This window comes from Ranitomeya variabilis, chromosome 3 (genome assembly GCF_051348905.1).
Source record: "Ranitomeya variabilis isolate aRanVar5 chromosome 3, aRanVar5.hap1, whole genome shotgun sequence".
NCBI classification, from domain to species: Eukaryota; Metazoa; Chordata; class Amphibia; order Anura; family Dendrobatidae; genus Ranitomeya; species Ranitomeya variabilis.
The window spans coordinates 653144432-653169619 of NC_135234.1; the positions used below are offsets into that span (position 1 = coordinate 653144432).

The 25188-nt window shown below is 40.7% G+C and overlaps 1 protein-coding gene across 2 annotated transcripts in view; it reads left to right on the forward strand.

The window, feature by feature from the left end:
- Positions 1-25188, forward strand: part of ARHGEF25 (Rho guanine nucleotide exchange factor 25) — a 434366-nt gene that overhangs the window by 87571 nt on the left and 321607 nt on the right. For both annotated transcript variants that reach the window (XM_077297766.1, XM_077297765.1), the window contains exon 2: positions 15682-15925. In XM_077297766.1, the coding sequence (XP_077153881.1) occupies positions 15682-15925 (244 nt within the window). The remainder of the gene's footprint in view (positions 1-15681; positions 15926-25188) is intronic.

Here is a 25188-nt window from a genome sequence, read left to right on the forward strand (position 1 = left end):
TATATTCACCAGCCCTGGTGTCTCCTATGTTATGTATATAGCATAATTGAGTGTATAGTGTAGACCTGTGTATATAGTAAGATGCCATATTTTTTCACATTATAAGACACACTTTTATTTCCCCAAAATTTGGGAGGGAAATGGAGGTGCGTCTTATAATGCGAATGTACCTTACCGGTACCATTGCTGCAGGCCACAGGCTGGGATGAAGGGGTGTCTGGCAGTGCTGCGGTTGTCCGGCGCTGCTACCCAGTGCTCTGCGGGTGTCTCCAGTGCCCAGCAGTGCTGCATGGGTGTCTGACGGTGCTACTGCGGGTGTCTGGCGCTGCTGCCCGGTGCTCTGCAGGTGTCTCGGGTGCTGTGGGTGCGCGGCCGGCACTGCCCGATGCTGCTGTGGCGGTTTCCGGTGCAGCCAGGCCCACCCCGGCAGTCCCATATTTTCCTGTGCAGTGGACTCCAGCAAAATGGCCACCGGAGGAGTGGTGTATGTGCAGATGTAGATCTCGGCAGATGAGATGTCGAGATCTCCATCTGCGCATGCACCGCTCTCCCGGTGGCCATTTTGCCGGAGTCCACCGCACAGGAAAACATGGGACTGCCGGGTGCTCTGGCCTTTCACAAAATGTCGGCAGAGCCCCGGCAGCACCGGAGACCGTCGCAGCAGCACCGGGCAGTGCCGTCCGGGCACCCGAAGCACTGGAGACACCCGCAGAGCATCGGGCAGCGCTGTCCGGGCACCCGCAGCACCGGAGACACCCGCAGAGCACCGAGCAGCAGTGCAAGACACCAGCAGCACTGCCGGACACCCCTTTATCACAGCCTGCGGCCTGCAGCATCACCCCACTCCTGCCTCCTCCAGCAGCGACCCCGGGTCCCCGCTTCACCGCAGCCACCACCCCTGGTAAGCAATAAGATGCATGGATTATTAGAAGCACCACCATTTTATTAAAAAAAAATGTTTTTCCTATTTTTCTCCTCAAAATTTGGGGTGCGTCTTATAATCTGGAGCATCTTATAAAGCGAAAAATACGGTATATAGTATTGAGTCCACATTATACACAGGCATATCTCTATACCATATAGTATACACACAGCTCTGTACCATATTCTGTATATATACTGCACAGTACCACTTCTCCTGTCCTGTATACTTGGTGTAATTCTCAGAGTCTGTATTATTCTGTGTATATACACTGCTTCAGTGGGGAGGGGGGGAGTGTTTTAGAATGTGGGCTGCTGAGGTTTTTGTGTGCCAGGGCTGCTTTTCAGTCCCAGTCCAGCCCTGAAATCCGGTCAGTATAGGACATGCTCTTTCTCAAATCTTTGATTTTCTTGGATGTGTGAATGGATCTATGAAACTCTATGGGCTTTTGTGCTAATATAAAAAATCTGACAGCAGATGAATATTTCATTTGAATGTGTGAAGGCAGTCTAAGAGAGGTTGTTTTACAAACAAGAGTATTACAGCAAGTTATACAGTATAGATACAGAATAAATATTTACATCCAGTGACTTACCGGAGGCGTCTCACCTAATCAGAATCGTTCTTTGTTTCTTCTTCATTTGGTCAGACTTTCATGTCGACATCTTCCAGCCATGACTAGTCTTGCTGATTTGATCACCGTACCCGGAAAATACCAAAGTCACATATACATTTGCCTCCGGAATAAAAAGTCTTCCACACTATGTCTCTAAGTACAAATATGTACCACGCATGCCGTTACCGAATAACTAGCCAAACACCATTCAAAATATAAAATTGATAAACCAGCATGTGTCCTCCATTTACTATAATTTCAATAGCTCACTCAATATAAATTAGTCAGTCACTGTGACTCTCTCCCGCAATCTATTCTAAGTCCCTATCCGGTGGTTAGTATCCTCTCCTCTCCCATTCTACATTTCATTATAAGCCCTGTATAGCGTTCTCCTCCATGCTGCCAACTTTTACAAATTCCATCCTCCCCTACCACACAAGTCCTTATAAGTCCTTCTAGAAAATCTACCCTATCCCCTAATTCATTGCAAGTCCTTCTATAGCATCCCGGCCACCTTCAATTCACTAAAAGTCCCTCATAGCATTCACTCCAACCCCTAATTCACTATAAGTCCTTCTATAATGTCCTCACATATCCCCCAATTTATTGTAAGTCCTTCTGTAGTGTCATCTCCACCCCCAATTCAATTTAAGTCCTTCAATAGCATCTTCCCCACACCTCAATTAATTATAAGCAGTGCGCTCCTCTGAAGCAGGAAAGCATACAACCAGCGTCAGAGTTGCACTGTGCATGACCGGAAGTTCTGAAGATGGCTTCCGGTCATGTGCCTCTGAAGTCAGGAAGCATACACCCGGCTTCAGAGATGCAGTGACGCTGTCAGAATGAGTGGCACGCATACACTATTTAGATTGTGAGCCCCATCAGGAACAGAGATGATAATGTGCGCAAACTGTAAAGCGCTGCAGAATATGTTAACGCTATATAAAAATAAAGAATATTATTTGCATGAGCAGCAATGACGCTGCTTGAGCAAATTATGTTATCACGCTAACATGGAAAGAGGGCTGACTAGTCTTTAAAGCACAACATTTCCCGTATGTCTACTTTATGTCTGCATTATTTTTCAAACTTCCTTTCATATTGTTAGCATGTTACAATGGTGACATTTTTACATCGTTTTTTTTAATGGACCTACCCAGTTTTGATGTGAACTCCCAAAAGTGCTAAACACTGCACCCTTCAAATTATTCATCCCTTCATGTGCTTCATAAGGATTAATGCAAAAATAATGAAAAATTAAATGAAAAAATTATAAATTACATTTTTTTAAACTAGAATAGGTAATAGGAGAAAATGGACCTCAAAATTTGTTACACAGATTTTCCTGGTTGTGGCAATACCCCATATGTGGTCAAAGACTACTGTTTGGGCACATGTCAGGGGTTGGAAGGGAAGAAGCATTATCTGATTTTCAAAGTGCAAATTTGTCTGATATGAATTTTGCCATGTCACACTTGAAGAGCGCTTGAGGTGTCAAAACATAAAAGATCCCCAGAAGTGATCCCATTTTAGAAACTAGACCTGTCAAGGAATTTATCTAGGGGTGCGGAGAACATTTTGAAACCTCAGATGCTTCCCGAAACGTTATAACATTCGGACTTTAAAATGAAAAAAATATGCTGTTTTCAGTAAAATGTTATTTTAGCCCCAAATTCGTAATTTTCAGGAGGAGTAATAAGAGAAAATGGACCCCTCGATTTATTATGCAACTTCTCCCAAATTCCATGATACCGCACCTTTGGTTGAAAACTTGCTCAGAAATGAAAGAGCACTATTTCATTTTTGGAGACCAAATTTGGAATAAATTATAGATAACTTGTCCCTGAGGTGACAAAGAAGCAGAAATTCCCCCACAAGTAACTCATTTTGGAAATGAGACAAAACCCCCCCGAATGAAGTGCCTATCATAGAGCACAGGATAAATGTGAGCTGAACGTTATACTGATTATTGGGAAGCAGAATAAACAAATAAGCAGCAGTTCAAGACAAGCTTTTCTTTTAGGTTTTTTAAGCCGCACACCATGTGGTATAAGTGGAATGACAGCTTCATTGTTCAGGTCAGTAAAATTTCAGCCATACCAGATTTATATAGGTTTTTCTATGTTTTGCTACCTTTGCACAATAAAAACAAATTTGTATCAAAAACTGTTATTCTGAGAGCTCTAACTTTAATTTTTGGCTGATAGAGCTGTGTGAGAGCTTGTTTTTTGCAGGATACATTGACATTTTTCATGGTACTACTAATATTTTGGGAGAAGTAATATTTTTGATTGCTTTATATTCAGATTTTGAAGATGCAGAATAAACAAACCCCAGAAATGTAGGAATTAATTTTATTTATTTTTTGTTACCCTGTTCATCATGCAGTAAAATTGATAAGGCAGCTTTGTTCTTCGGTTAAGCACGATCACAATGATATCACATTTATATAGGTGTTTTGATGTTTTGCTACTTTTACAGACTAAAAACAATATTTTACAAAATATAATTTATTTTTGTATCACCATACTCTAAGATCTGTAACTTTTTTATTTTTCTGCCGACATAGTTATATTAGGGAGTGTTTTTTGTGGGACGAGATGATGCTTTCATTGATAATAATATTTTTTTTACATATAACTTTTTGATCACTTTTTATTCCACTTTTTGCATGTTAGTATGATGAAAAGCTGATTTTTTTTGCATGCTTATTTATTTATTTTTTACAGCGTTGACCATATGGAATAAATAACATAACAGTTTTATAGTTCGTGATGTTCCAGTTGTGGTAACGCCAATTATGTGCACTATTTATCTATTTTAATCTTTATACAAAAGTTGACTTTTTAGTGGTGACGCAGTTTTTCGCAATTTTTCATACATTTTTTGTGCATTTATTTTTACATTTTTTACACTTTATTGATTTTTCTTAACATTTTTATTTACAGACATTAAAGGACTTGAATATTTTTCACTTTGTTGCCTGGTCTACACTGCAACACTTATGTACTACCATGCATGAGACCTATCAGTTTCACACTGACAGCTTTTTAAATCCTGCTGACAGGAACCAACAGGCCGTTATTTGATTTTGGGGTTCTATGGTTGATATCAGGACCCGTGATTGAAGGGTATCAATAGGGCTAAATAAGGAGCCCTCTCAATCTGTTAACCTCCTAGATGCCGCTGTTGCAAAAGACAATGGCGTCTAAGGGGTTCATTGACCATGATCGGTGCAAAAAACAATTGTGTCCGATGTGATTGTAGCCAATGTGAACTGTAATGTACCGCTCATACCCACTACTTTTTCACTTGTCGGGATTCTTCTCCATGATCACTGTAAAAAGACATATTGGCTGTAGTGAAAGGGTTTCTGCATTACATACATACATGGTGATTGGCTATGGAAGTTATTGGTGGATACAATAGTGACATAAGGAGGTGAAGGACACTGCTCTCTCTATATAGTATATTGGACTTTATGCACATTGTATAGTCAGAAATGACGACATTTGCTTAAGCATTATAATGTTTTCTTTTGGGGATTTGTGATATACTTTTGCACTTGTATGCAAAAGTAATACCTATAGTCATGATACGAGGCAATGCATGTGTTATGCAGAAATTCCTTAATGTAACACCATGTAATCCTATGTGACGTGTCTGTGTTTGATGACCTTTTATTTTACATTATTGCTTTACATGTATAATTAGTATTAATTCCCCTTTAAGCTGCGTGGAAAAAATGGAAGCATCGAAGGTTGTAGAATTCAGAGACTATCCACTTTTGACCATTTTCCTTTACTATGAACGTCATCTTTTTTAGGTTTTTTCAACTATTGCTCCTCCTATGTGTAACTTTTTCCCATGAAATCCAGACAGGAGATTTAGTATGCCAGGCAGGGGTGTAGAGTTTAGCGGGAACAAAGCCATACATTTAACCCTTCCTTTTCCATGCAGAAATTAACCAGTTTACCTTTAAACAAGTATTGCTTCACTAAAATAATGACCTTACAACTAAATATGAGTCCATGAGTCCTCAGGATGGTAAAAAAAAAAAAAGTAGGACTGACCGGACCACTCACCCTTTTAATAGTACCAAAGGTTAGCAACCATATGATAACAGCTCTAAAAAATCCCACATGACAGAAAAGTGTCAGGCAGCACTTCATAAAAATAAATGGCAAATCGCTTGCTTATTGTAAATAACCTCACGGTAATTGCAGAGGAAAGCCAATGTGACCTTTATGTAATGAGTGCTTATCAGCCGCACCTTGGACACAAGCTTCTGCAGATTAACCATTATGTGGGACCCCAGCCTCACCAAATAACCAAAGGCTACATTCCCCAAATCAGTATTTAGTGAGCTTTGGAAGTTGAAGATTTCTGTGTTTTTGACATTGCGGTATTATCTCTTGTTAGCATGTCATGTTATATAGAAAAGCTGCTTCATGGTATAGGGCTTTGAAAAACTTAATGTGTGGATTACATGCTTTATTTAGTGCATCTCTCCATCTGAAACACATGAAAAACCCATACACATTTTTTTACTTGCAGATTTTCCGCATCTGATGCAATTCTATGGGTTTTTGAAACACACCGCACATCAGTTTACTCTGAGTTAAAAAAAAAAAGCAGTGGGCATGAGATTTTTATAAATCTCATCTAGTTTACTGGAACTGTAAGATTCAAATTCAAATTCAAATACACATATTTGATGCAATGAAAATACCCAGAGAAAAAACTTACCAAAAACTCATCGTGGGAACGAAGCCTCAATGTCTCACAGGTCTAAAGTAATAAGACCTATGCGTTTATGCACACGTTAAGTATTTGCAGCAGAAATATATGCACCAAAATGCCTATCTTGGCAAGAAAAAAAATCTTTGTAAAATATGCACGTTGACTTATTTTTTCCGTATTTTTGCATGTGTTTTTTCCTTTTTCATTGAATGGGTGAAAAACACTGCAAAAACGCTGAAAGAATGGACTTGCTGTCGATTTTATGCTGCTTTATATCTGCAAGGATGAAATGAAATGAGTGAGCAGCATGTACATGAGATTTGAGAAATCTCATCCATTTTGTTAGTACTGTAAACTGCAGTAAAGGAGTTTTGTTGCCAAAATTTCTTCTGCAAATACTTAACATGTGCACATATCTTAACTGTGCTACCATGGACATTACAGTTAGGTTCAGAAATATTTGGACAGTGACACAAGTTTTGACATCACTTTGAGCTGTTTACCAAAACATATTCAAGATAAACTTATATAATCAATATTGGATTAAAATGCAGGGTCTCAGCTTTAATTTAAGGGTATGCACACATGCTAAGTGGAGTATGGGTTTAGGAATTACAGCTCTTTAACATGTAGCTGCCTCATCAAAGGTAATTGGACAATTATCTCAAAAGCTCTTTACTAGGCTACATGGGCTATTCCCTCGATAATCTATCATCAACTAAGCAGATAAAAGGTCTGGAGATTATTCCCGGTGTGACATTTGCATTTGGAATCTGTCGCTGTGAACCCACAACATGCGGTCAAAGGAACTCTCTATGGAAAAGAAACACATCATCATTAGTCTGAAAAATAAGAAGAAATCCATCCGAGAGATAGTAGAGATGTTAGGAGTGGCCAAATTCACAGTTTGGTACATTCTTCCAAATAAAATTGCCTGCTAAATCAAAAGGGCCTGGACATCCACAAAAGAAAACAGTGGTGGATGATCACAGAATCCTTTTGATGGTGAAGACAAATCCCTTTACAACATCCACCCAAGTGAATAACACTCTCCCGGAAATAGGTGTTTCAGTATCTATGTCTACTATAGAGAAAATACAGAGGATTCAACACAAGATGCAAACTATTAACCAGAATTAAACATAGAAAGGCCAGATTAGGCGTTGCCCAAAAAAATCTAAAGAAGTTAACCCAGTTCGTGATAAGCATTCTTTGGACAGATGAAACTGAGATCAACCTGTACTAGAAAAATGGGAAGAAGAAAGTATGGAGAAGGTTTGGAATGGCGTATGCACACCACATCCTCTTGTGCAGAAGTGGTAACGTTTTTCCATTATACTTTTGCTCTGAATATTCCACTTCTGGCTTACAAATATGAACGGAACATACTGATCAAATACTGAATGTGCAAACATGGCCTTACTCGGAGTTTCCAGCACTACTGTATAGTATTCCCTTGTGAAGTGACCAAGTGAATGATAGCAGATTCTGCTATTGAAATCCTACTCTCAACATGTTATGGGCCAATAAGTGGTGTTTAGTTTTCAGAGTTGGAAATAGGGTAAAATCAGGTAGATAATTCAAATTTGGGGTGTTTTTTTGCACCCAATTGGTCAATATTGTCATTGGTGATATGAATTTAGAACCTGAAAAAAATAGCACGTTTCTACAAAATTATGAAAATGGCTCACATTGCATAATAAATTTAGAATAACCTCCTTACACCAGTTCACATCAATAACTTGTACCAAAAATGATTTATATCTTTGTAAAAAAAATTCTGCAACACTTTTGTAGTGTTTTGCAGCACAATAATATTTTACCCAAAAGCCTTTATGACGTGTACATAAACTGAAGTGTCAGAAAAGTCATTTATCACGACACACCTTGAAAATACCAAATCAGTATAAATACAATTAGTATACAAATCCAGACCGTATAAACTATGGAGTTAGACTTATTAATGTAAGAAATGTATTATGACCCTACATAGGTAACACAAGTCTTATTTGCAAAAAAAGAATGCCTGATCTGTGACCAGCTTTCAGAATGATGCCGCCTCTATTTGCCATGTATTAATAGACTTTATTTGGTACAGTATGCACACTGATGTTTTAATGTCAAATTTACTGTATAAGCAATCATCAGCACGTCATCTTGTGTGAAAGATCCCACTGCTCACAGTGAGAAGTCAGTCATAATAAAACAGTTTTCATGAACTTCTGTTCACTGCTGGTGTAAATCAATGCCAGTTATAAAGTCAAACGTTTTCATTTAGTTTTTACGTGAGAAGGAAATGTCAGAAAAATGCTCTTTTGACTTTTGAGAACAGATTTTTTTTAATGAATTCAAAGGAAATATATAGAAGTGTGATGTACCAACAGTGGGGAAAATACCGTAAGTGTTTGATACACTGATGTAAAGTAGACATGTGGAAAATGTTATTTATTAACTATTTTGTGTGACATAACTCCCCGGTTTAAGGGAATAAAAATTAAATGCTTCAAAATTGCAAAATTTTCGCCGAATTACCGTTTTTTTTTTCACACGTAAACAAAACTCATATCAAACAAATATTACCACTATCATGAAGTACAATATGTCATGAAAAAAACATTCACAGAATGACTGTGGTACGTTAAAGCGTTATTACCACATAAAGTGACATTTTTCAGAATAGTAAAATTTGGCTTGGTCATTAAGGTCAAAATTTGGTTGGGTCACTAAGGGGTTAAACTCTTAGGCTATGTCCCCACATAGCGTAAATACTTTTTTTAGCTGAATTTTTTGTTCGGAAAATCTGTTGCGTTTAATTGCCCAAGCAAAGTGGACATACAGTGGGTATGGAAAGTATTCAGACCCCTTTAAATTTTTCACTCTTTGTTTCATTGCAGCCATTTGGTAAATTCAAAAAAGTTCATTTTTTTTCTTATTAATGTACATTCTGCACCCCATGCTGAATGAAAAAAAACAGAAATGTAGAAATATTTGCATATTTATTAAAAAAGAAAAACTGAAATATCATATGGTAGTAAGTATTCAGACCCTTTGCTCAGACACTCATATTTAAGTCACATGTTGTCCATTTCCTTGTGATCCTCCTTGAGATGGTTCTACTCCTTCATTGGAGTCCAGCTGCGTTTAATTAAACTGATAGGACTTGATTTGGAAAGGCACAAACCTGTCTATATAAGACCTCACAGCTCACACTGCAGGTCAGACCAAATGAGAATCATGAGGTCAAAGGAACTGGCCAAGGAGCTCAGAGACAGAATTGTGGCAAGGCACAGATCTGGCCAAGGTTACAAAATAGTTTCTGCAGTACTCAAAGTTCCTAAGAGCACAGTGGCCTCCATAATCCTTAAATGGAAGAAGAATGGGACCACCAGAAGTCTTCCTAGACCTGGCTTTCCAGCCAAACTGAGCAATTGTGGGAGAAGAGCCTTGGTGAGAGAGGTAAAGAAGAACCCCAAGATCACTATGGCTGAGCTCCAGAGATGCAGTAGGGAGATGGGAGAAAGTTCCACAAAGTTAGCTATCAATGCAGCCCTCCACCAGTCGGGCCTTTATGGCGGAGCAGCCCGGTGGAAGCCTCTCTTCAGTGCAAGACATATGAAAGCCCTCACAGAGTTTGCTAAAATACACATGAAGGACTCCCAGACTATGATAAATAAGATTCTCTGATCTGATTAGATGAATATAGACTTTTTTGGTGATAATTCTAAGCGGTGTGTGTGGAGAAAACCAGGCACTGCTCATCACCTGCCCAATACAATCTCAACAGTGAAACATGGTGGTGGCAGCATCATGCTGTGGGGGTGTTTTTCAGCTGCAGGGACAGGACGATTGGTTGCCATTGAACGAAACATGAATGCGGCCATTTACAGAAATATCCTGGATGAAAATCTCTTCCAGAGTGCTCTGGACCTCAGAATTGGCCGAAGGTTTACCTTCCAACAAGACAATGACCCTAAGCACACAGCTAAAATAACAAAGGAGTGGCTTCACAACAACTCTGTGATCATTCTTGACTGGCCCAGCCAGAGCCTTGACCTAAACCCAATTGAGCATCTCTGGAGAGACCTGAAAATGGCTGTCCACCAAAGTTCACCATCCAACCTGACAAAACTGGAGAGGATCTGCAAGAAAGAATGGCAGAGGATCCCCAAATCCAGGTGTGAAAAACTTGTTGCATCATTCCCAAGAAGACTCATGGCTGTATTAGCTCAAAAGGTGCGTCTACTCAGTACTGAGCAAAGGGTCTGAATACTTATGACCATATGGCTGATATTTCAGTTTTTCTTTTTTAATACATATTCAAAAATTACTACATTTCTGTTTCCTTTTTCAGTCAAGATGGGGGGCAGAGTGTACATTACTGAGAAAAAAAATGAACTTTTTTGAATTTACAAAATGGCTGCAATGAAACAAAGAGTGAAAAATTTAAAGGGGTCTGAATACTTTCCATACCCACTGTATGTGTATATATATATATATATATATATATATATATATATATATATATATATATATATATATATATATATATATATATTTTAGTACATAAGTAGTTTTTCAAAAATAGTTTTTACTTTTGAATGCAAGCTAAAAAGCCTTTTTGTCCTTTCCTTTAACAATTGACCTTTTTGATAAAGCCATACTTCTAATAATAAGCTTTCTCCCTTTTAAGGCACTGGAAGTCCAGTCAGTTTTTAAACTGAAATGTTTACATGCTTAGAAAAATGCAGCTACATTTCTGGAGCCTGAAGGCACAAAACCCCACATTTATTTTATCAGTTTATTCTTAACGTTACATTCCTACAAACAGTTTTTGTGACTTTCACGGTACAAAAAAACACAACATCTATATTCCCAAGATGAGATTTTGGTGCAGTTTTGATGCTGCATATTTTTGCTATGTTAAAAAAATCGATTGGATTTATAGAAATCTCCGGCCCACAGTTCTTCTTTATTACTCAACCTAAACTGACCTGCGGTGCCTGTTTCGAATCCACAACATGTCAAGTTCTCTTGCGGGTACGCTGAGCTTTCTGCCGGAATTTCCCCATAGATTTGTAATTTGTGCAGAAATTCTGCGGGTAAAAAACACACATGCACCTTAAGTGCATTTTTGAAGCGAAAAAGTAACAAAAACGCATGTAATTCGTACTTAAGTATGTCAATTAAGTTTTGTCAAAGCAAGAATTATCAAAAACAAAGCAGCTTTATTTAAAGCATGACACCAAAAAGAGACAAAAAAGACATTGTCAAAAACGCAATAAAAAAGCATGCTAAAAAAACACAATACAAAAATTTAAGTAAGTCAGAAATGGTGCAGAAATTCAGCAACAGCAAAAACTCACCTAAAGCTCATCATGGGAACGTTGCCATATACAGTTATATGAAAAAGTTTGGGCACCCCTATTAATCTTAAGCTCAATGTTTTATAAAAATTGGGTTTTTTGCAACAGCTATTTCAGTTTCATATATCTAATAACTGTTTGACACAGTAATGTTTCTGCCTTGAAATGAGGTTTATTGTACTAACAGAAAATGTGCAATCTGCATTCAAACAAAATTTGACAGGTGCATAAGTATGGGCACCTCACCAGAAAATATTTAGTAGATCCTCCTTTTGCAAAAGTAACAGCCTCTAGTCGCTTCCTGTAGCTTTTAATGAGTTCCTTGATCCTGGATGAAGGTATTTTTGACCATTCCTCTTTACAAAACAATTCCAGTTCAGTTACGTTTGATGGTCGACGAGCATGGACAGCCCTCTTCAAATGATCCCACAGATGTTCAATTATATTCAGGTCTGGGGACTGGGATAGCCATTCCAGAACAGTATAATTGTTCCTCTGCATGAATGCCTGAGTAGATTTGGAGCGGTGTTTTGGATCATTGTCTTGCTGAAAGATCCATCCCCTGTGTAACTTCAACTTTGTCACTGATTCATGAACATTATTGTCAAGAATCTGCTGATACTTAGAGGAATCCATGCGTCCCTCAACTTTAACAAGATTCCCAGTGCCAGCATTGGCCACACAGCCCCAAAGCATGATGGAACCTCCACCAAATTTTACTGTGGGTAGCAAGTGTTTTTCTTGGAATGCTGTGTTTTTTTGCCGCCATGCATAACGCCTTTTTGTATGACCAAACAACTCAATCTTGGTTTCATCAGTCCACAGGACCTTCTTCCAAAAAGAAATAGGCTTCTCCAAATGTCCTTTTGCATACCTCAGCCGACTCTGTTTGTGGCGTGCTTGCAGAAATGGCTTCTTTCGCATCACTCTCCCATACAGCTTCTCCTTGTGCAAAGTGCGTTGTATAGTTGACCGATGCACAGTGACACCATCTGCAGCAAGTTGATGCTGCAGCTCTCTGGAGGTGGTCTGAGGATTGTCCTTGACTGATCTCACCATTCTTCTTCTCTGCCTTTCTGATGTTTTTCTTGGTCTGCCACTTCTGGCCTTAACAAGAACTGTACCTGTGTTCTTCCATTTCCTTACTATGTTCCTCACAGTGGAAATTGACAGGTTAAATCTCTGAGACAGCTTTTTGTATCCTTCCCCTGAACAACTATGTTGAATAATCTTTGTTTTCAGATCATTTGACAGTTGTTTTGACGAGCCCATGATGCCACTCTTCAGAGGAGATTCAAACAGGAGAACAACTTGCAAGTGGCCACTTTATGCCGGTTTCACACGACAGTGGCTCTGGTACGTGTGGTGACAGTTTTCTTACGTACCGGAGACACTGACTCACGTAGACACATTAAAATCAATGTGTCTCTGCACATGTCAGCGTGTTTTCACGGACCGTGTGTCCGTTTGAAAAACACAGAGACATGTCAGTGTTCGTGGGAGTGCACGGATCACACGGACCCATTAAAGTCAATGGGTCCGTGTAAAACACGTACCGCACACGGATGCTGTCCGTGTGCCGTCCGTGTGCTGTGCAGGAGACAGTGCTACAGTAAGCGCTGTGCCCCCAGCTTGTGGTGCTGAAGCCGCCATTCATTTCTTCTCTCCAGCAGCGTTCGATGGAGAGAAGGAATGAAAAATCAATGTTTTTTTATTATTTTTGTCTTTAAAATCAAGTTCCTTGTCACCTCCCCCTCCAACCCCCTGTGCGCCCGCCCGCTGGCATTAAAATACTCACCCATCTCCCTCGATGCTTCCTCTCAGCACCGCAGCTTGTCCTGTATGAGCGGTCACGTGGTGCCGCTCATTACAGTGGTGAATATGCGGCTCCACCTCCCATAGGGGTGGAGCCGCATATTCATCACTGTAATGAGCGGTACCACGTGACTGCTCATACAGGACAAGCTGCGGCACTGAAAGGAAGCATCGAGGGAGCTGGGTGAGTATTTTATTTCCAGCGGGCGGGCACACAGGGGGTGGGAGGGGGGAGGTGACAAGGAACTTGATTTTAAAGACAAAAATAATAAAAAAACATTGATTTTTCATTCCTTCTCTCCAGCGAACGCTGCTGGAGAGAAGGGATGAATGGCGGCTTCAGCACCACGCTGGGGACAGCGCTTACTGTAGCGCTGTCTCCTGCACATACCGTGTGGTACTCAGTTGGCACACGGGCCGCACTTGTGCCACACTGATGTGCCACGTGAGTTCACGGACACACGGACACGGATAACTCCGGTACCGATTTGTCTCATGATTGCATACACCTGGCTATGAAGTTCAAAGCTCAATGAGGTTACAAAACCAAAAAAAGTGCTTTAGTAAGTCAGTAAAAAGTAGGTAGGAGTATTTAAAACAAGAAAATGATAAGGGTGCCCATACTTATGCACCTGTCAAATTTTTTTTTAATGCAGATTGCACATTTTCTGTTAGTACAATAAACCTCATTTCAAGGCAGAAACATTATTGTGTCCAACAGTTATTAGATATATGAAACTGAAATAGCTGTTGCAAAAAAACACAATTTTTATAAAACATTAAGCTTAAGATTAATAGGGGTGCCCAAACTTTTTCATATAACTGTAATTACAGCAAAGCGCATGGTATAGAAATCTAATAGGCATATAATCTGCACATGACTATATTAATAAAAAAAAATTCTAAGACAAATACCAGGCAGTATCAAAAGCAAATAAACTTTATTTAAAACATGACATACAAAAAAGTGTCAAAAATGCAATAAAGACGTATGTAAAAATAAATCCCGGACTCAAACGCAATGAAAACAAATGGCTGCTGATGGAGGGTCATGTGACATCAATATCAAACCAACTTGCTGTGCATTCTGCCTTTTATAACTTCTTTTAACCACTTCAGGTTTTAAAATGCAGGTAAAAGAAGTAATAATTCCATTTTTCATGCTGCATCAGCTTGGAATCCGCCAATATTTTATATGAAAATGTAAGAAAAAATCAGCTGCAAAACCAACAGTGAAGATGACAAAGTAGCCACCACTGTTTTCCTGTAGTTTCTTTGGCTTCAAAAATGATGAAAACACCGTGTTTTCATGTGTGCACTTTCTAATGCTACTTAGCCTTTATGACTTCTAAATACTTATGAAAGCTGTCTTATATACTGGGCTTTGCTCCACTCTATCCCCTAATGCCTTTGCTGTTGTTTGGCGCCATTGGTCCTGTTTCATCCTTTATGCACTTTATTATCGATTTGCACAATTTATGATATATTTAAACAAATAAAATAATATTTTATTTTTTAACCGCACTACTCCCCTTTCTTCTCTATTCTTACTGGAAAAAGTAGATTTTTACATCTTTACACAGTTAAATTGTACCTGTTACTTCAAGTAACTTTTCAGAAAAATCATGTTTGTATATATACATAATTTCTGGCTATTATGTGACCTGTATCCTGCATTTTCCATCAGTTTTCTCCATTGTAGGCTCCATCTCTAATTTTAATTTGTCTCTGACATAGTGGGTGGGGACTTGTTGTTATGTTGTCTTCAATACATAATACAGATAAAGAGATGGGTTCCTATTCCTCACACACAGCAGCAGAATGGAGGACATTATACAGTACTGAGCTGTGTGGCTGTGAATCCAACACTTAAATGAAATACATTTGCTAGAAGTATGATAGGCTGTGTAACCTGACACCTCATTATGCTGGCAGTCCATCTTGCTTTGACCAAGAAGAATTTTAGCTGTTTTTCAGAGTGGATGTTGAGTTCAAGGGGTGGTGAATATTGGAGAAAGAAGTAGATTTCTTCGCTGATATATATTACAAAGTTTCTCATTTTTTTACAAATACTATTGATTTATTGTTTTTAAATCAACAGTTGCCATTTAGTTTTCTCTTTCTCTTGGCAAATGAAAAAATAATATTTTCATATACTTGTTCTTCATAAGTCCTGCTTCTCAGACATCTATATATTCACAGTTGGCTCTTTTTCCACATAGATTGCCGATGGTTGCACAGATGATTCTCCTGGACCTGAACATAGCAGTAATGAGGAGAATGTGGGGGAGCCAGGAACTCCAGATGTGGAAGATGATCAAACAAGTGAGGAGTTATCCGAGTCTGCCACCTGTCCGCTATTACCTTCTGAAAACACGTGCCCCGGCATTGGTAGGACTCGACGGCTTTCAGATATCCGTGCATGGTTTGCTTACAATTTTCGACATCTTTCAGAATCTGAAGAAGGTAAATTATATGAAATGTAGACTTTCAATTTTTTTCTATTTCTTTTCTTCCTTTTCAAATTTTTATAGCTTAGATTCCTTTTACACGGCAGATAAATTGTCCACAACGGCTGCTCTATGACATAGCAAGTCGAATGGGGCTTGCATTTTTATGTAACGATAATTGTAAGGATTTTCCTGTGATAGTCCATGTGATTGCTCCTTCCTCTATGGGCTTGTTTCCACTTGCGAGAAACACGTCCGTGTCTCACATGTGGAAACCAAGCTGTGGCGCCAGCACTCCAGAGCGGAGCGTGCGGCCGCATAGGAACACATGGAGCTGCACGCTCCGCTCCAAAGTGCCGGCGCCACAGCTTGGTTTCCACATGCGAGACACGGACGTGTTTCTCGCAAGTGGAAACAAGCCCTAACTCACACAGTTGTAGTCAACATGAAACAAACAAAAGAGTCCTTTAGTAAACTTAACTCGTTGGTTACCGAGCTAATTTTGACCTTAATGACCCTGCCAAATTTTAGAAATCTGACCAGTGTCACTTTAGGAGGTAATACCTATGGAACGCTTCGGGTATGTGCAGACGTTCAGTGGTTGGCAGCACTTTGGATGTAGCACATGTCCGCTGCATCCAAAGCGCTGTCGGCTATTGAACGCAGGTGATTCCGCATGTGTTCATTGAACCGCCCAGAATCACAGCATCCAATACATTGTACGGGTGATATTTATCTTGCGGAGATGCACAACATGTCTGTCTCCGCATGTCCATCTCCGTGGGTGATCCGAAGGCATCGGTGCACGCATAGTGGAGATGGGATTTCTTGTTGGAATCCGCAGTGTTTACTGATCGTGGGAACATACCCTTCAACGTACCCCAGTGATTCTGAGAATCTTTTTTGTGACATATTGTACTTCATGTTAGTCCTAAAATTTGCTTGATATGACTTGCGTTTATTTCTTAAAATATTGCAATTTTGGCAAAAAAGTTTGAAACAAAAATCTAAATTTTCAAACTTTCAATCTTTATATCCTTAAACCAGTTAGTCATGCTGTGCAAAATAATTAATTAATAACATTTTCCACATGTCTACTTTACATCAGAGTCATTTTTCAAATGTCGTTTTATTTTGGTAGGATGTTAGAGGGGTTAGAAGTTTAGCAGCAATTTCTCATTTTTTCAACAAAGTTGCAAAAAGATTTCAATGGACCTTGAGAAGCCTTTTTTATTGAAAACTCTCCAAAAGTGATACCATTTTAACCCCTAACAAAACTCGGTCAAGCCGCACCCAATACTAACGTAGTCTCCACGGACATCAGGGCGCACGTCCACACCAGGGGGTCCAGCCCAGTAGAAAAAGTCCACGATAAAGATTGAAAGAGGACAGCGCCACATCAGGAAGTGATAGACAGCAATACACTTTATTCTGCCTCCTGCGGCAACGTTTCGGTCCGAAGACCGAAAAAGGTCTTCGGACCGAAACGTTGCCGCAGGAGGCAGAATAAAGTGTATTGCTGTCTATCACTTCCTGATGTGGCGCTGTCCTCTTTCAATCTTTATCGTGGACCATTTTAACCCCTGCCCAACATGCACTGTATATGTACGACACTGCGGGGGCTGCATTCCTGCAAACACTGCTCCACACTCGTGTGGGTTCACGCTGAGCGCCGTCGTGATAAAATGCGAGTGTCAGCTGTGTATGAGAATTGATACCCTGCAGCAATGCCCACAATCGTTGATAGCTCCGATCGCAAGCATTTAACCCCATTGATGCCCCTGTCAATAGCAACAGCGACATCGATGGGAATCGCATTGTGCCAATGGTCCCCATGGTGACCCTGTGCTGAAAGATGGCTGCTCAGAGAAGGAGCTGACATACCTCCTCACTGCCTGCGGTGCACGGATCTAATTCCCTGAAGTGCAAAAACATTGCAGAGTATTAGATCAGCAATCAGTGCAGGGAAAGTTGATGTCTCATCCAGGGACAATGTACTGTAAAAAAGTAAAAAAAAAAAAATGTTGTAAAAAAATTGTAAATATATTTTAAAAAATCACAAAATAAAACACAAAAAAAGAAAAAATATTAATTCAATAAATACAATTATGTATGTAAAAACCCAAGCAATAAAAGTGCACATATTTGGTATAGCCGTGTCCAGGACGATCTGACCTATAAAATTGTCCCAACAGATAACCCTCTCAGTGAACACCATAAAAAATAAATAAAAAACGAGGCAAAAACTATGCTGTACCGTCATACCACCTAACAAAAAGTGGAATAAAACGCGATCAAAAAGAAGAATCTAAATGAAAGTCATATCTCTGAAACCGTCATCTTGTCCTGCAAAAAACAGACCGCCATACAGTTCTGTCAACGGAAAAATAAAGTTGTAACTCTCAGAATATTTAAAGAGTGCTCTCAGTCTGAGAGACAAAATATTAGTCTTGTGACTTGACTTGACTTGAATCTTGTGCTCTCAGACTGAGAGCACTCTATATATTTTTTTTTCTACTGGCTAACACGGTACCAAACTACTTTTTTTCGTTTAGCTCTCAGAATGAAACAATGCAAAAATAATTATTTTTTAAATAAAATTGCTGTTGTTGTGTAATTGCGCCAAAGCATAAAAAAACTATATAAATGTGGTATCACTGTAATCGTATTGACCTGAAGAATAAAGCTGCCTCTTCAATCTTACCACATGCGGAACAGCATGAAACAAAAACAAAAAACAATTCCTGAATTGCTAGTTTTTGTTCTTTGTGCCTGAATAGAAAGTGATAAGAAAGTCATGTGCCCGAAAATGGTACCAATAAAATTGTCATCTCCGCCCATAAAAAACAAGCCCTCACATTATTGTTAGCTGAAATATGGAAAAATCATAACTATCTAAATATGGGGATGCAAAAACTTGTTTTTTCAGCAAAAAGCATCTTTCAGTGTGCGTCAGCAGCCAAACATAAAAAAAACTATATAAATCTGGTATCTCTGTAATCATACCGACCCGAAGAAAAATGTCATCTAAACACTTATACAGCAACAAAAAACAGCATAAAAATAAATAAAGCCAATTCTTCACCTGCTGTTAATTTTTTAATTTTGCCTCCCAAAGATCGCAATAAGGCTCACATTTTTCCTGCTTTCTATGCTGAGCGCTTACACTGGGGTCTCCATGTAATTCTCTGAAATATGTGCTTTAGACAGAACCCCCAGCACAAGATTCCCTATAATGAAGCAGATGGAGGCACTGTGGACTCTGTCTGGAATATGATCCGGCGGTGTCCATCTTTTTAGGCGTGCATAAAAGTGTGGTCCTGCATAGTTTTGTGTAATGACCTACAATGATATTAGATAAAAGCTGGTCAAATCCACCGGTTTCACCGCAATGAATCACCAATCTAATGTTTATGCTGGCCTGACTCTTACCTGACCGATGAGCCAAGCATTACTATGTATGAAGAAGTTGGGAAAGATCGCTGTCAGTAGAGCAATCATATGGTCTATTCTGACTCTATAACTAGGCTGTGAGTGTGGGGCTCTTGAGACACCATTTATTGGCTGTCTCTATGTACCAGTACTCACACAAAGAGATGTCATCAGATAGCTTAATTTGACTGCAAAGGAACGGATGAAGATTTCAAAAGAAGGCTTATGTTCAAGCTGAATTCTTAGGCTATGTGTACAAGTTCAGGATTTTTTGCATTTTTTCTGCCGGTTTCCGAGGGAAAAACGCTTGAAAAAAGCATACATAAGCATCCCATCATTTTTAATGCATTCTGTAATTTTTGTGCGCATGATGCGTTTTTTTCCGTGAAAAAAATGCATTATTATTTTATTATTATTATACATTTTTATAGCGCCATTTATTCCATGGCGCTTTACATGTAAATACGGATTGCGGTAAAAAATGCAGCATGTTCATTAATTTTGCGGATTTTTCGAGTTTTTCCCGCTATTTAATGCATTGGGAAGCTCTGAAAAAAAAACGCGCAAAAAAACGCATTAAAAACGCGAAAAAAAAAGCATGTGGATTTCCTGCAGAAAAAGTCCGGTTTTATTCAGGAAAATTCTGCAGAAAATCCTGACGTGTGCACATAGCCTTATAATTATGCACAATTACAGTAGCTGCAGTAAGTAAATAAGACTATTCTGGACCAGAGCTGCAAGACATGAGCTTCTTAAAATGGCAGACATTCAGAGAATAAGGAAGAAGAAGGGAGGCGTTACTGACATCAGAGCTGGGGAGGCAGACAGGGAGAGAGACAGCACAAACTTCTAAAAGGGGCAAACCTTATTGCATAGCAGTGTAACAGCAACAATTCAAAGATGATATAATACTGTCTGTATGATTCCCAAGTCGTAGGATATGACATGGCTGACAGCTGTCTAATGGGTATGGCGGCCAGCTTTTATAGTGACCATTTGAAGGAAACCATGTGTGAGTGAATCATGCCTCACTGAGACAGGTTAATAGCCGCAAAGCAGACCGAGAGAAGCAGGGTCCAGGCAGAGGCGCAAGCCTAGGCGCAGCACATTTAATCACTGAGTGCAGAAAGCTGTGTCAAATGCCAATGCCATTTCCTGTTGCAAATCTGCAACATTACAGAATAATGCCTCCACACAGTGGAAGTCTATAAAATTCAAGCAGTTTTTAACAAGCCGGCAGTCAGTGTCTTGTCAGGGAAAGCCTAATTGGTAATCTCTAAATAAATTAATAACATTTCATTTACTAGTACTTTAAATAAGTTTCCACTGCAAATGTTTTTAAACCTAAAATTGTAAGCTTGCTGGTTTGGTTTCCATATGAAATAGTTGAGGCTGTGTACTGAATGTACAGTGGAATATAAATGTTTGGACACCCCTGGTCAAAATTACTGTTATTGTGAACAGTTATGAAACTAGAAGATGAAATGATCTCTAAAAGGCCTAAAGTTAAACATGACACGTTTCCTTTGTATTTTAGGCAAATATATATATATATATTTTCAGTTTTTCCATTTTAAAAATTACACAAAGGAAAATGGGCGATGCTAAAGTTTGGGCACCCCTGAAGATTTGTGTGCTCAGATAACTTTGACCAAGGTTTCAGACCTTAATTTGTCTGTTATGATTATGGCTTTTTCACTATCATCTTTAGGAAAGGCCAGGTAATGCAAATTTCTCAGCTTTATAAAACCCAGTCTCTTCTAACCTAGCGCCACAAAACAGCAGCCATGGGTTCTTATAAGCGGCTGCCTAGCACTCTGAAAATGAAAATGGTGGAGGCCCACAAAGCAGGAGAAGGCTATAAGAAGAAAACAAAGCATTTTCAAGTTGTCCTTTCCTTAGGGTACCGTCTCACAGTGGCACTTTGGTCGCTACGACGGCACGATCCGTGACGTTCCAGCGATATACATACGATCTCGTTGTGTCTGACACGCTACTGCGATCAGGGACCCCGCTGAGAATCGTACGTCGTAGCAGATCGTTTGAAACTTTATTTCGTCGCTGGATCACCCGCTGTCATCGCTGGATCGGTGTGTGTGACACCAATCCAGCGATGTGTTCGCTTGTAACCAGGGTAAACATTGGGTTACTAAGCGCATGGCCGCGCTTAGTAACCCGATGGTTACCATTGTAAATGTAAAAAAAAAACACTACATACTCACCTTCTGATGTCTGTCACGTCCCTCGCCGTCAGCTTCCGGCACTGACTGTGAGCGCCGGCCGTAAAGTTAAAGCAGTGCTTTACGGCCGGCACTGACACAGTCAGTGCGGGAAGCTGACGGCCAGGGACGTGACAGTCACTGGAATGTGAGTATGTAGTGTTTTTGGTTTTTTTACATTTACAATGGTAACCAGGGTAAACATCGGGTTACTAAGCGCGGCCCTGCGCTTAGTAACCCGATGGTTACCCGGGGACTTCGGCATCGTTGGTCGCTGGAGAGCTGTCTGTGTGACAGCTCTTCAGCGACCACACAACGACTTACCAACGATCACGGCCAGGTCGTATCGCTGGTCGTGATCGTTCGTAAATCGTTTAGTGTAACGGTACCCTTAGTCCGAAATGTAATTAAGAAATGGCAGTTAGCAGGAACAGTGGAGGTCAAGATAAGGTCTGGAAGACCAAGCAAAATTGCAAGAGAGACAAAAGACTGCAAAAGACCTTCATAAAGATTAAGCTGACACCTGCACAAATATGGTCTTCATGGAAGAGTCATCAGAAGAAAACCTCTCCCCCATTCTAACCATAAAATGCAGCATCAGAAGAATGCAAAAGAACATCTAAACAAGCCTGATTCCTTTTGGAAACAAGTCCTGTGGACTGATGAGGTCATAATAGAACTCGTTGGGCACAATGATCAAAGGTATGTGTGGAGAAAAAAGGGCACAGAATTGAAAGAAAAGAACATCTTGCCAACCTTTAAGCATGGGGGTTAATCAATCATGCTTTGTGGTTGTGTTGCAACCAATGACAGGAGGAACATTTCACGGGTAAAGGGAAGAATGAATACAATAAAATGTCAACAAATTCTTGATCCAAATATAACACCATCTGTAAAAAAAGATGAAGTTGAAAAGAGGAAGGCTTCTACAACTGAATAATGATTCTAAACACATATCAAAATCCACAATAGACTACCTCAAAAGGCGCAAGCTGAAGGTTTTACAATGGCCCTCATAATCCTCTGATCTGAATATCATTGAAAATCTGTGGCTAGACCGCAAAATAGCAGTGCATGCAAGATGACCCAGGAATCTCACAGAACTGGAAGAATTGTCCAAGGAAGAATGGATGAAAATCCGTCAAACAAGAATTTCAATTCTTGGCAGGCTACAAAAAGTGTTTACAAGCTGTGATACTTTCAAAAGAGCGTGCTACTAGGTACTAACCATGCAGGGTGCCCAAACTTTTGCATCGGCCTATTTTTCTTTTTGTAATTTTTAAAATGTAAAATATATATTTTTTGCGTAAAATGCAAAGGAAATGTGTCATCTTTAACCTTAGGCCTTTTAGAGATCATTTAATCTTCAACTTCCTGAACTGTTCAGATTAACAGTAATTTTGACCAGGGGTGTCCAAACTTTTAAATGCCTCTGTAAGTTGCCATGTGGTGTAACAGTTGCTAAACATTAACCCCTCCCCGACATGCGCTGTACATATACTGCACTGCATCAGGTGCGTTCCTGCAAAGAGCAGTATATATACGGGGTACAATCACGTGGCCTCACGCTGAGCGCCGCGGCGATCGGGTGTGGGTGTCAGTTGTATGTGAGAGCAATGCCCACGATCAGTGCTAGCACCGATAGCGGGCATTTAACCCCTCTGATGCCACTATCAGTACTGACAGTGGCATAGAGAGCCCCCTCCCTGTGCGCTTCCACCAGGACATCACGATCGAATCACGATGTCCTGATAGTCAGGGCTGTATTTAGAGTTTCTGCTGCCCTAGGCACTTTTAGTGCTGCCTCCCCCATTGGTGAGTATGAGCTCATTTCCACTTGCGAGAAATGCGTCCGTGTCTCGCATGTGGAAACCAAGCTGTGGCGCCGGCACTTTGGAGCAGAGCGTGCAGCTCCATGTGTTCCTATGCAGCCGCACGCTCTGCTCTGGAGTGCCGGCGCCACAGCTTGGTTTCCACATGCGAGACACGGACGCGTTTCTTGCAAGTGGAAATGAGCCATAAGGCTGGAGTTACACTAGCGAGGAATACGGGCGAGTGCTATGTGAGAAAAAAAAAATCGCATCACACTCGGACCAGTATAAATCTATGGGGCAGCTCCCATCATCGTTTTTTTTTCTCGGCCGTATTATCAGCACGAGTGATTTCACTTGTATATCAGCCGAGACTTGCCAATGCAAGTCAATGGGTGCAAAGAAAAAAATCCTACAGCACTCGCACCATGCAAGTGCTGTCCGATTTTTATGCACCAGCATTTTTTGAAAAGCTGGCAATTCATGTCCGGTGTACAGTAAAATCACACAGCCTCATTCATTCCCTATGGGAGTTGCGGAGATGTGCGGCACTTGCAGCAACGGAAAAAAAACACTGCTAGCAGTAAGTCTCACCGCAAGTGCCGCACATGTTGGCAAGTAGCCATCACTACCTGTCCCTAGTGAATCAACCACAGGGCATGCTGGGATTTGCAGTCCCTACAGTATCAACCACAGGGCATGCTGGGAGGGATTTGCAGTCCCTACAGTATCAACCACAGGGCATGCTGGGATTTGCAGTCCCTACAGTATCAACCACAGGGCATGCTGGGATTTGCAGTCCCTACAGTATCAACCAAAGGGCATGCTGGGATTTGCAGTCCCTACAGTATCAACCAAAGGGAATGCTGGGATTTGCAGTCCCTACAGTACCAACCACAGGGCATGCTGGGATTTGCAATCTCTACAGTACCAACCTCAGGGCATGCTGGGATTTGCAGTCCTACATCTCCATAATTAGAATGACAGGACATGTAACCTAAACCTGTAGTTATCCTGCAGCTACAGAATAAAAGTCAGGGCGTGAAGGTACAAGTCCCCCTTACACAAAGACTGGAAATGCTGGAATTTATGGTTGTACAGCAGCTCCAGAATAATAAAAACAAGCCTTGCTGGAAGGTGTACATGGGGCAGGGCGGCCACATACTGCAGAGGCCCCGTAATAGTGATCAGGACATGGTTAATGTCCTGCGTCAGTGATGTTCCTCTCAGCACCTCCCCCTCTGTTCACATCCTCAAGTCAGCAGCAGGGCACAGGCAGCAGCAGAGGGAATCACAGCATGAGGCTCCATGTGATGCTCCTTCCCTCCCCGCAGACCGCAGCATCAACACTACCAGGTGAGGACAGGGCCCCTGTCAGCATAATCTTGTGCAGTCTGTAGCTGAGCGGGCCGGCCTCTCCTGCTAGCGCTGAAGCTGCCGGATATGCTGGAATTAGCAGTTACACAGCAAGCGCCGCACAACTGACCTGGACACAACACACCTCACACCATCCTCCCCCGCAGCTGCTCAGGCAGGAACTGAACTTGGCGCCACAGCGAGGAGGGGGCGGGGCCTGCAGTGTGACGTGTTTCCTCTTCCAGCTCCCGGCCTCCACTGCAGCATATGTGATAGCGCAGCACAGGATCCGATAGCACCGCAGCAGCCAGAAGAGGGAGATGCCGGGGAAGAGGGAGATGGGGAAGAGGGAGATGGGGAGGGCGGGTGAGTTTGGGTGGGCGCTACCCCGCACTATTAAAAAAAAACTTTGCTCAGGCGCCGCCCCCCAGCATCCTCCCGCCCCTAGGCACGTGCCCTCA